At 42.8% G+C, this 13,041-nt stretch overlaps 1 protein-coding gene across 5 annotated transcripts in view; it reads left to right on the top strand.

Moving 5' to 3' along the window:
• LLGL2 (LLGL scribble cell polarity complex component 2) overlaps window positions 1-13,041 on the top strand; it is an 86,545-nt gene that overhangs the window by 66,599 nt on the left and 6,905 nt on the right. For 4 of the 5 annotated variants that reach the window (XM_030208265.1, XM_030208263.1, XM_030208267.1 and 1 more), the window contains exons 16-23: window positions 1,875-2,022; window positions 2,926-3,076; window positions 3,195-3,311; window positions 5,097-5,263; window positions 6,588-6,849; window positions 8,376-8,529; window positions 12,639-12,679; window positions 12,778-12,834. In XM_030208265.1, coding sequence (XP_030064125.1) covers window positions 1,875-2,022; window positions 2,926-3,076; window positions 3,195-3,311; window positions 5,097-5,263; window positions 6,588-6,849; window positions 8,376-8,529; window positions 12,639-12,679; window positions 12,778-12,834 — 1,097 coding nt within the window. The remainder of the gene's footprint in view (window positions 1-1,874; window positions 2,023-2,925; window positions 3,077-3,194; window positions 3,312-5,096; window positions 5,264-6,587; window positions 6,850-8,375; window positions 8,530-12,638; window positions 12,680-12,777; window positions 12,835-13,041) is intronic. The other variant, XM_030208268.1, reaches the window with a different exon arrangement.

The following is a 13,041-nucleotide window of genomic DNA, read 5'->3' as shown; positions in this document are numbered from 1 at the left end:
CCTGCACCAGAGTCTTCTATAACGATTTTTGTCAGACCGTGCACACAGCCTTTTTAAAGGTAGAGTGTTGTTGAATAAAGGTGCGTTAAATTGAATACTCTTCAAGGACTGATATTACTAGAGAATACATACATGGTGTAACAGACTCCTGACGCAGGCCAGTTGGGCCGAAACACAGCTGTGTCGAGTCATATCACCTTAATAAATCTATTGAGTTTTTTTCATTTTCCTTGTGTCGTCTCTTTTTTTTTGATTTTTATATTTCATTCATAATTTTGTTTTTTATATATTTTTTTCTTCCTTTTGTTCATTTTGTATTTTTTACTTTTTATAATTTTCTTTTTTTCACTGTTCTTGTATTTTCCTTTTGTTTTTTTCTTTTTTTTCTTTTTCTTTTGTCCGTTTTTTGCGTCATCTTCGCTGTTTTTGACTATAATCTCTACACAACCAATTCCAATTTCATGGAAGGAAACCACACAACTTTTCTATTCGTGTGCAACATTTAGGCATGTAATGCCATTAATGTTTGACATCTTTTATGTGTTGTATATTCGGTGTACTTCTTAGAGGGAGAGGGACAGTCATACAGGTTCGTAATTGTTGGTAGACTGGCTCTATTGAGTTGATTATATAAAAGCATATGTGCTCTCCCAGGAGTGTCCTGTCCAGTGTGAATAACAAACGCAGAGGGTGGTGATAAGAAGTGGCGAGGTTGGGTAAAAGACTTGAGCAGTGTGGACCTGATGTTTAAGGATGAGAATATATATGCTTAACTGCCCAAAGGAGGAGGTTAGGACTTTTCAGCTTAGAGAAGGGATAGCTGTAAGGAGATAAAATAGAAATCTATAAAACCCTGAGTTAATGCAAATTGATTGTTTACTCTTTCAAAAAATACAAAGATTAAGGTACACACCATGGAGTTACAAAGCAGTACATTCAAACAAATAGGAGAAAATATTTTTCACTTAATGCATAGTTAAGTTCTAGAACTCATTGCCAGGAGATATGATATAAATATAAGAGCATTTAGCCTAGCTGAGTTTAAAAAAGAGTTGGACAGAATTATGCATGTATGGAACGATCTGCTCTACTCTTTGGAATACTGCTAGTTACTTGTGACTGGATTGGCCACTGTTGGAAGCAGGAAACTGAGCTTGATGGACCTCTGGATTGTCACAGTATGGCTGTTCTTTATCTTCTCCAGAAGACAGCTGGGCAGACCAAGATGGTCCTCTTTACTGCAAGAGGGTCACCTTAAAATGCACTGTGTTGATTTCTCATTTTATATGACTGTGTTCTGAATATAAAGCCTTGTATTTTCAGCTGACCTGAACGTGCAGTGAGATTTCATTTAATTTATAAAACCTCTCCTTTGTCTTGGAATGTTTCACTTATTAATTCTGTTTTTTGGAAAGGTAGCAGCATCTTTTAGAGGGTTTTTTTTTTTTTTTGATGTCCTGCGTTTGGGGAGTTAATGACTCTGCTTCATGTTGTGTGTCCCAAGATCACGGTGGGTACACACATTCGTTCTTTGATGTGCCTGTAAATGTATCACTGTAGAACTGAAAGTGCCTTCCTGTGCATCCAGTTACCTGTCTCCAGGTGGCAAAGAAATGTCACTGCCGAATTCATTATGTAGTACAGGGATACTCAAATCTGTCCTGAGGGTCCACAGGCCAGTCAGGTTTTCAGGATATGCAGAAGAGTGTAGCATGTCTGTCACCTCCATTATATGCAAATCTCCCTCATGCATATTCATTAGGGATATCCCGAAAACCTGACTAGCCTGTAGACCTCTTGTACCTCTGATATAGTGAGACACTTTTGCAGTACCAGTGGTGAGAGTAATGGGAATGTGTTTTTCTCTCTTCCAGGTGTACATTACATCCCAGTGACCAGCTGGCCTTGGAGGGACCGCTGTCTCGGGTGAAATCTTTGAAGAAGTCCTTGCGGCAGTCCTTCAGGAGGATCCGAAGAAGCCGGGTTTCGAAAAGACCAGTGGGTGTTGGAAGCGTAGCTGAGGTGAGCTTTGCCAGTTTTCACCAGAAGCACTATGATGGTTGTGGGGATTGAAGTGAGCTTTGCTAGTCCTGTGTCCATTTTGTTTTTGTGAGTTGGAAAGTGGACAGCGTGTCAGATCTGGTGGTGGATAACTTCAGTATAAGATTTTTTTTTTAAATCCAGACTAATAATAGCAGCCACCTACTTGCTGAAGTTTATTATTGCATAATGCTATGAATTGGCAAGACCATTTCTTCATATGAACAAGAAAATTTCTGTTGGCATTTTACCAGCAGACCTGCAGGGAAAATGTCAGCTTGTGTCTCTTGTTGGCAGATAACGGCTGGGTGATGTGTGGGCAACTTCAATAAATGCCTGAGAAAAATAAAATCCCTTGCCAGTGGCCCTCAAAGATCTGTTCTTCCCATTAGGAGAACAGAGTCGACAGCTATATGATTGGCACAATGTGTTGAGTTCAAATCCCAGCTCTGGATTCAGATGAAATGAGTTTGGTAGTCTTAACCTAATCCTCAATAGATATTTTTCTGTCCCATAATCATGCAGGTCTCTTCAAGCGATAGATTCTATATCCTATTGTTTTAATTCCTATCTATAGAAATGTAAGATTGTACAAAAAACTGGTAGTGGTTGGAAATTTGCCATTTTATTTTGTATTCAGCATAAAATGAATTTTTTGTTTCTTTCATTTTACTGACATTTTGAAGAGCATTCTGTACTGTTGTCCCACAATTCCTGCATTTTCCTTATCCAGTGAGTGAGTCTGTCTCTGTTTTAAACAAATTATAAAAGGAAAGAAAAGCCCCAGCCCAACACAGTTAAAGCCGCTTCAAAGCTAATCCTTTTTCTCCCCGGTTCACAATTCCCTTTTTTCCTGTTTCTTTCTCCATCACATCTGTCTGGAAGGTTCAAGAAGCAAATGCGAAGTTTGATCATGACACACTCCACGAAATGGAATTGGCCCCAATCCAGCGAAAGATTGAGGCACGATCAGCAGAAGACTCCTTTACGGGATTCGTCCGGACCCTGTACTTTGCTGACACCTACTTGAGAGACAGTGAGTGTCCTTTGTGTAAAACCAGCATTTATGGTGAACGAGCTTACAGTCCAGGCGGGTGCACTGTAAATTGCATTGCTAAAGAGTTTTATCCTGTCACCTCCCCCCCCTTTTGCAGGTTCCCGTCATTGCCCTTCTCTGTGGGCAGGCACCAATGGTGGTACAGTATACGCTTACTCTTTGCGTGTCCCTCCCGTGGAGAGAAGAGGAGAGGAACGTGTGATGGCATCACAGGGTAATATTCACTATGGAGACTGGCACTAATGATACAGCATTTACTTACTGTAGACTGCCCATGAAGTCCCCAGTGTAAATGGGACACATGGGCAATTAGCGGTAGGATTTACTAGAAGGCTTTTGTCTATAAGGTAGTTTGCGCCCATCTGACTCCTTGTCCCTGAAGGAGGAGTGGCCTAGTGGTTAGGGTGGTGGACTTTGGTCCTGAGGAACTGAGTTCAAATCCCACTTCAGGCACAGGCAGCTCCTTGTGACTCTGGGCAAGTCACTTAACCCCCCCATGTAAGCCGCATTGAGCCTGCCATGAGTGGGAAAGCGCAGGGTACAAATGTAACAAAAATAAAATAGATACTATTGGAGATTCTACGTGGAATGTTGCTACTATTGGAGATTCTACATGGAATGTTGCTATTCCACTAGCAACATTCCATGTAGAAGGCTGCGCAGGCTTCTGTTTCTGTGAGTCTGACGTCCTGCACGTACGTGCAGGACGTCAGACTCGCAGAAGCCTGCGCGGCCACATTGGTGATCTGCAAGGGTCGACTTCTACATGGAATGTTGCTAGTGGAATAGCAACATTCCATGTAGAATCTCAAATAGTAGCAACAGTGGAGGAGTGGCCTAGTGGTTAGGGTGGTGGACTTTGGTCCTGAGGAACTGAGTTCGATTCCCACTTCAGGCACAGGCAGCTCCTTGTGACTCTGGGCAAAGTCACTTAACCCTCCATTGCCCCATGTAAGCCGCATTGAGCCTGCCATGAGTGGGAAAGCGCGCAGAGTACAAATGTAACAAAAATAAAAATATATGTACTCTTAGTAGTAATCATCTTGGTTACAAAGTTACTCTGAAATATTTGATGTTCTACAAGAATGAGAGAAGACAGAAGATAAAGATATGTATATTTATTTATGCTTACCAACACAGGGCAATGTAATCAGAGACATCTATTAGACTTCAGTACAGCCCGACGAGACTTCTGGCAGCATCTGGGTCTTCTGCCAGCTCCTCCCAGATTTTGTCTTCTTTTATACCCTTTCACTCCATTGAAAGTAATGAGGCCCATAGACTGCAATGGTAAACTTGTTTACCCAAAACTTAGTCAACCGCAAATCCCCCTCTCACCCGCCTTTCTTCTATTTTAAGTTCCTTAATTTTGCACCTGGCATGACAAACAATGTTTTTCTAACTGACACGTAGTCTTAAAGATTCCATTTCATAACTCATATTGCAATTCAGCTTCCATTTTGTATCTCAGATTGCAACTGAACTTCCACTTTGATTTCAGTCTCCTTGGCCTAACTTTTCCATTTCAAGTCCTTTTAGGCTTAATTACTAGGCCTTGCTTTTCCAACAAAGCCTCAATTATACCAAAGTTTTAACTTTGGCCAGTATTACCAGTTGTTTTTAATAGCCTAAACTCCAAGGTTTAGCCTTTTCACTATTCCAGTGGAGGCCCAAGGGGGGGCTCCTAGCTGTACCATATCTCTACATGCTGCTGATTTGTTGGTGGGTTTTTTGTGCCCAGCAGGGAGATACAGGCTGTGCTAGGTAGATGATTCAAAAGTGATTCCTTTGTAAAGTGCTTCACAAATCACCTTAATAAACTCAAGTTCTTGTTTTTGTTCCCCTTATTCCTCTCTTTTATCTTCAGATAAGTCGTATTTTCTCCTTCCCTAATATAATTCCTTTTTTTGTACTAGTCAGAGCAACTAACATCTGTTTAACTGACATTTGGGCCTAGATGCCATCTGCTTCATTTTGCTTCCCCTTTGTTCTCTCTCAGCCAAGGAAATCCAGTTAATGCACCGAGCACCCGTGGTAGGCGTCCTTATCCTGGATGGCCGCAGTGTCCCTCTCCCAGAGCCATTGGAAGTGGCACACGACCTTTCCAAAAGCCCAGACATGCAGGGCTGCCATCAGCTGCTTGTGATATCTGAGGAGCAGTTCAAGGTAAAGAAGCATCAGCGGTGAGACAGATTATTTTGGTTGCTTATAAGTGCTTGGAAGGGACAAGATGGACTAGTTCACCAACTTTCTTGTATCAAATCTCTTGTGCTGTATTTACTGCTGCTTATATATTGTCCAGATTGTATTGTATTCTGCAACTTATATTCCACCTTTAGCCTTAAGGATGCAAGGTGGATTGCAAAAGAGAAAAAAAAAAACTTCACATATGAAGGGTCTTACAGCAGTCTTCCTTATTAAAGACAAATTTTATGTCGCTGATAGTTTTAAGTGCCTTTCAAAAAAGATAAGATGACATTTCATGAATCTGAAAAGGAAGTGGAGGAGTGGCCTAGTGGTTAGGGTGGTGGACTTTGGTCCTGAGGAACTGAGTTCGATTCCCACTTCAGGCACAGGCAGCTCCTTGTGACTCTGGGCAACCCTCCATTGCCCCATGTAAGCCGCATTGAGCCTGCCATGAGTGGGATAGCGCAGGGTACAAATGTAACAAAAATAAAATAGATACTATTTGAGATTCTACATGGAATGTTGCTACTATTGGAGATTCTACATAGAATGTTGCTATTCCACTAGCAACATTCCATGTGGAAGGCTGCGCAGGCTTCTGTTTCTGTGAGTCTGACGTCCTGACTCACAGAAGCAGAAGCCTGCGCGGCCGCATTGGTGATCTGCAAGGGCCGACTTCCACATGGAATGTTGCTAGTGGAATAGCAACATTTCATGTAGAATCTCAAATAGTAGCAACTGTGGAGGAGTGGCCTAGTGGTTAGGGTGGTGGACTTTGGTCCTGGGGAACTAAGGAACTGAGTTTGATTCCCACTTCAGGCACAGGCAGCTCCTTGTGACTGGGTAAGTCACTTAACCCTCCATTGCCCCATGTAAGCCGCATTGAGCCTGCCATGAGTGGGAAAGTGCAGGGTACAAATGTAACAAAAAATAAATAAATATTCCAAATTTTGGCATTTTGATATACAAAAGATCTTTCTCAAATTGACTCTTGACTAATCTTTTTCATTGATGGAAAACCTAAGTTCAGTCTCTGTACACTTCTCAGGTCTGTGTGCTGTAACAATGAAACAACAATTACTTCTTGGTTGTGTTTTGTTAATGGTTATTGCAGTTTAATAAAATTTCAGAAAAAGAATTGAAAAGCAATAATGGGTATGCATGCCTTTTTATGTAGGATAGCTATAGAAATAGTTCAGAGTTTACATTTTTAAACACTGCTATTGCCTTACCTTTTAAATGACATTGATTGATTGGTGATGGGATTAGAAAGGGTCTATTTCTTATGCTGTTTCAATGACAGGTATTTACACTGCCCAAAGTCAGCTCCAAACTGAAACTGAAGTTGACAGCTGTAGAGGGCTGCCGTGTACGGAAGTTGGCAGTCGCTAACTTTGGCAGCTGCAAGACTGACTACAGTGAGAACAACCTGGTTATCCTGACCAACCTGGGAGACATCCAGATTGTATCTCTACCTCATCTAAAGCCACAGGTCCGATATGGCTGCATCAGGAAAGAGGATGTGAGTGGCATCGCATCCTGCGTCTTCACAAAATATGGGCAAGGTAATTGAGCGAAACGGCCACTGCTAAAGTCCTTTGCTGGAGAGGTCTGGTTTTATGAATTTTGGATTAATTTTAGAGGGTGATTAAAACCGAATCTGTGGCCAAAATGTGCTACTCGGTTTTGGCCACAAACTCCGAAACCAGAACTGTCTCCCCCCACCTCTGACCACCCATAGGTCCTCGGGTCTACCTTTAAGAAGCCCTGGTGGTTTAGTGACCTCATCAGAGCAGGAGCAATCCCCCACTTACTCCTCCTGCCTGTGCCTGCTGCACAGTTAAAATGGCTGCCACAACTTCCTGCGGCAACCATTTTGAGATTGGATCCGGCATAAGCAGGAGTTTGTTTCAGCTGAAACTGAAGCATGGCTGAACCCAAATTTGGGGCCGACTTTGGCGCTGAAGCCGAAATTGGCAGCCTCTAGTTAATGTACTAATTTTGCTTATCCTGAAAACCAGGCTTGGAAGTAACCAGCATCTTAAGGTGTTTCTAATCTTTCTGGTCTAGGAACTTGCCTTAAAATAGAATATGTAGACATGTTTCCCAGTAACTGAGAGCACCCTTAGTCAATAAGCAGTGACTCTGTCCATATCATGTATCGGGGATAGCCTGGGATGAAATTTGGTGGAAATATAGTTCTGAGGTGCCAACACTCCTGCTAGATTTCAGTGAAATCCCTTTAATGGTGGATTTTCCCCGATGTTTTCTAAATCCACACAGCTGAGAAGGAAGCTTTTTCTTGAAATGAAACAGAAAACCCTAGAAGTGGGTGGAACTTTCTTTTTGGCCTACCCTTGCAACTGTATAGTCCGTTTAGGATTAACAAAATACGTTTTCTTCTCCCCAGACCATTTAAAATTTTAGCCTTTCTAGATTCTAAACAAGTGAAGCCAAAAGAGTAAGATTGGGGGGTAGCATTAAGCCTTGTTTTGTATGATTATATGATAAATAAAAATCTTCTGTAAATATGTACGAGCCCCATCCCTAGTTGGTGGTCTGAGGAAGTAATTTATATTTTCTTGCTGTTAAGGGACGTAATTCTTATAAATTTTTCCTATTTTGACATTATGGGAAGTAGCCCTTATATTTTTACTTTATGTTACTGCTGTATTGCCTTGACAATGTACATTGAAACTTGTCAATTATTTTTTTGAAAAAAATAAATAATTAAAAAAAAAAATCTATAAAAGATTATAGCTAAAAAAAAAAATCCCTTTAATGGGAGAGCAGGGCCATGTGTGTTTTCAGAAAAGCAGGAAAACTGTAGTATCAGAAACTGACAAACTCTCAGTGCCCTGTGCAGGCCAGTTTGGTGGGGGCCACCTCACCTGGAACTTAAGATTTCAGATGTTGAGGAGGGCGAGAGATGGGGATGAAGATGGAGAGAGAAAAGAAGCTTTAACTTTTGATCAGCTGCCAGTTGCAAAGCTGACTCAGTTAAGCATGGGGCGCTGTGCATTTTCCCCTGTTGCCCTTGCTGTAAGGGTACACTTCTGCTACTTGTTTAACTTCTTCTCTCTCCTTGCAGGGTTTTATCTGATTTCTCCATCAGAGTTCGAGAGGTTCTCCCTTTCTACAAGGTGGCTGGTTGAGCCACGTTGCCTGGTAGATACACCAGACGTCACCAGAAGCAGTCGCACTCAGCGCCAATCTGGCTTGGACAAGACACCAGTGAAATCCAGGTCAGCCTTAGTAGAATCTTCTCCTTAACCCCCGAGCTTTTTACCCTACCTCCTTCCCAGCTAGTCAACCCCCCCCCCCCCCCCCAAAAAAACAAAAAACAAAACAAAACAGTGAGTAACCACAAGAGACCAAAGTCATTAAAACGTCAATGGATAGTGAGGAATTGCAGAAGGATCTTATGAAACAAGGAGACTAGACATTTATCCATTACCAAACATTGTTTGTTATTTAAGGCAAAGGGATGCACCTTAAAAAAAAAAATCCCATCTACAAGTACAAAATGCTGCATTCTGAGCTAGGAGTCATCCAAGAAAAAGATCTTGGAGTCATCATGGACAATAACAGCTGCTAAAAAAAAAAAAATCATATGGAATATTAGGAATTATTTGAAAAGGACTGGAACAAACCTTGAGAATGTCTTATTGCCTCTGTATTCCTGGTGTGTCTGCACCTTGAGTGTTTGCAATTCTGCTCACCCCATTTCAAAAAGAATATAGTGGAATTAGAAAAGGTTCAGGGAAGGCAAATAAAAATGATGGGGTGGAACACGCCCTAAGGCTCTCCAACCTGGAGAAAAGATGACCAAGGTGGGGGGGTATGATACAGATTTATAAAGTCAAGTATGGGGTGGAACAGTTAAATAAAAATGGTTGTTTATCCTGCCAAACAACCCAAAAACTTGAAACTAATGACCTGCAGACTGAAGACAGGTCGTAGACTGAAAACTTATCTGTTCAACAAGGCCTATAACAAGAATCCATAACTCATCATAACACTTCATCACCTCACCCTATCCTGCTTCACCTTTCTATCACTTTGCTCAGCTTGCTGCTTTTTAGGATTTTGTTGTTACACCAATCGTCCTGGTATGGCGATGCCATAACAGGTCTTTGTAAGCCACATTGAGCCCGCAAATAGGTGGGAAAATGTGGGATACAAATGCAATACATAAATTTTTTATCCACACAGCACAGAATTAAATTGTGGAATCTGTTGGAGGATGTGGTCAGGGTTCAAAAGAGGTTTCGATGAGTTCCTGGGGGAAAATGTATAACAAAATATTAGCTAGGTAGACTTGGGAAAGTCGTTTATTCCATGAAATGAGCCATATTTTGAATAAAACATTATGTTCATTTTTATAAACTTTTTATTTGTAAGTTTGATTTAAAAAAAATTACAAGTATAACACTTGATAAGAAAAGAAAGGTTACACTTGAATTATAAAAAAAATAAAGGAAAATATATTACAAGAAAATATGTAAGTCAGTACTCCAATAGCCCACAATATTTAGGGGCAGATTGTTCACCATTCAAAGGAAAATATAAAGAAAAATATAATAAAGAAAGAGGAGGACTAATGAGAAGAAAAAACTAGTTTTAATCATTCCTATTGACTTAATTTGTGATTATTTGTAATACTTTGCTGTTTACCTTTGACCCACCCTGTCCTATCTTTTGGCTTTAGGACAGATATGCCATAGAAGTATGGGCATCAGATAGGTGTAGTTATTTATTAGGAGTTAGCTAACTTGGGTTTCATAGGTATATATTACCTCATTAAGTTGGGGGAGAGGAGAGAGCAAAGGGTAAGGAAGTCCTATCGGCAGTGGGAGGAGGGGACAATTCAGCATTAGCACCTGTATCATTTGGAGGGTCGCCCCACTCTGCACAGCAGACTATGCCTATGACCCTTTTATTTTGATTTAGTTGAATTTGATAGTTAAAATCTGCTGCTGTTATTTTACTCTTACTTTTTTTTTCTCGGCATTTACTGTTATGCTGACAACAAACGTTTTTTTTTAAGTTCAGTTTATTTATTTGTTGTCTTTGTTTTCTTGCCTTGAGCTTTTGTTTGGGAAAGGGGGCTGATTGGTTATGATTGAATGAGGGCTTAAAGCCCACTGTCCTCTGCCCTGCAGCGGAACATGTCTGAGAACAGCTCCTTGATAGGATACATCAGAAGGAACGGCTGATCTCTGCTTAGGTTTTAGGCCTAGCAAGACTCCTGAGCTGTATAGACCACATATAAACTAGGTGGTTTCCAATTTAATAGCATCTATATATATAAAACTCACCCTCAACGTTCTATTTGCACTGACGTCACTGAAGCCAGGTTCGTAAGTTCGAAGCTCTGAAGCCACACAAAATCACAGTCTCTGGGCCCCGCCCTCGCGTCAAACGCGATGACGTCGAGGGCGGGGCACACGTTACTCTTATCAGTTCCTACTGCAGGGGCATTCACATGACGCTAAAATCTGTTTCGGCAGGTCAGTGGGGTGGGGGGGGGGCCTTCGGAGAGGGGGGAGCGCCGGCATCAGTGGGGGTGGAAGGGGGTGCACTGGCAACACACATCGGGGGGAAGGGAACGGTCACAGACGCAGGGGGGGCGTGCCAAAAGGGCCAGGGTGAGAGCACATTCGCACGGAGGCTGCAGGGGGGCAGTGATACAATATAATCGCTGGCTGGCTGCATGGGGGGGGGGGCCAGGAGACACACCTACATCGCAGGGTGGCTGCAGGGGGACAGGGGACACAGGAAAATCACTGCCTGGCTGCACGGGGGGGGGGGGGGGGGGGGGGGCAGGGGACACAGCACAATCGCCGGGTGCCTGGAGGGGGGCGCGGGACACAGCACAATCGCCGGGTGCCTGGAGGGGGGCGCAGGGGACACAGGACAATCTGCGTGGCTGCAAGGGGGCCAGGGGACACAAGACAATAGCAGGGTGGCTACAGGGAGGGCAGGGGACATAGGTTAATCACTGGGTGGCTGGAGGTGGGCCACGAGACACACAACAAATGCAGGGTGCCTGGAGGGGGGGCAGGGAATATAGAACACTCACTGGGTGCCTGGAGGTGGCGCAGGGGACACAGGAAACTCGCAGCGTGGCTGCAGGGAGGCATAGAACACTCACTGGGTGCCTGGAGGGGGCGCAGGGGACACAGGAAACTCGCTGCGTGGCTGCAGGGGGGCAAGGGACAGAGGAGACTTGCTGGTTGGCTGCAGGGGAGGCAAGGGAGAGAACGCCATCGGTGGGTGGCTGCAGGGGGGCAAGGGAAAAAGTATAATCGCTGGGTGGCTGGAGGGGGAGCAGGGGAGAGAGGAGAATCGCACGGTGGATGCAAGGGGGCCACAGGAGAAACACTCACACCCAGCACTCTCGCTCTCTCTCACACACACACACTCGCACATTCACTCTCACTGTCTCACATACAGTCAATCTCACACACACTCTCTCAAACATACACACTACAAGGAAAACCTTGCTAGCGCCCGTTTCATTTGTGCCAGAAACGGGCCTTTTTTACTAGTACTCCATAAAAATATCAGAAAAATCAGGCTTAAGATACAAAACTATAAACGTAACTGATCTCTTGATCACATCACATGTCTACTATAGCTGCTTCAAAAATATGCCATCACAAACGAGTCTTTAAAGATTTCTTAAACTGGGTCAATGTGCCACAAAGGCGAAATTGGTCAGGAAGAGCATTCCATAATGAAATTGCTGCAGACACAAAGGCCATAGCCCGTGTGTAATTGATTCACAGCATCCGTTGAGAGTCTCATAGCTATTTCTGATATCAGTGCCCTTTGCGGCTGATAAGCAAAGATTCTTTCAAGTAACATGGGACAGCAAGATACAAAGTCTGATAAGCAAGTATTAACATCTTAAATTGGATCCTTTGAAAGACAGGTAACCAGTGTAGTTGTTTTAATACTGGAGATATGAGAAAATTTTGAAATTCCAGCAAAAGAACAAACCGTTGCGTTCTGAACTATCTGCAATGCCCTCACACCTGAAGACGACATTCTGGTGTATAAGGCATTGCAGTAATCCAGCCGCACCAATATCATGCTCTGTAATAAGCATCTGAAGTCATAGCTAGGAAGCATCGGTTTCAATTTGTGATGACACCTGCCTTCTGATCAACGTGTGCCCTTGTAAGGGACTGTGCCCTACTTTCGTAGCTGAAACAGGGTACCATATTGCTTGTGTACAGAAAATATGAAACTATACATTATGCCTGCTTTGAAAAGAAGAAAGCATTGCTTGTGCCTGTTTTCCTATTTTAAAAATGCGTTGTGTTTTTTTTTGTTCCTTTCCCAGGGGTTCAGGCAAGTCGGGTAAAGCACATGGTGAAGGAGATGGTAAGGATAACTCTGATATTTATCTCTGAAATCACAATCCAAATAATAGTTTTCGTTTTTGTAACTGTTGGGCCATGTGACTATTCTCTACTTTTCAGAGCAGAGGGGGAGAGGGACGAGGAATGTGATGGAACATGCATTACTGAACGATGAACGTGAGTAGAACCTGTTTCCTCACAAGCCTCCCGGCCTCTTTTCTAGAGGTGAAGCTGAGCTTTGTCTTTGCGTCATTCCAGCCAGAGATGATGGTTTTGTGATTCATCTTGCTTGGATTTGAACCTTTTCATTTGTTCTTTAGCGGTAGATAAATTACCTGTCATCAATATAATTAATCACATCCATCTCCTCCTTCAAGGAGCATC

This window comes from Microcaecilia unicolor, chromosome 6, assembly GCF_901765095.1.
Source record: "Microcaecilia unicolor chromosome 6, aMicUni1.1, whole genome shotgun sequence".
NCBI classification, from domain to species: Eukaryota; Metazoa; Chordata; class Amphibia; order Gymnophiona; family Siphonopidae; genus Microcaecilia; species Microcaecilia unicolor.
This window is presented reverse-complemented; position numbering and strand designations above follow the sequence as displayed.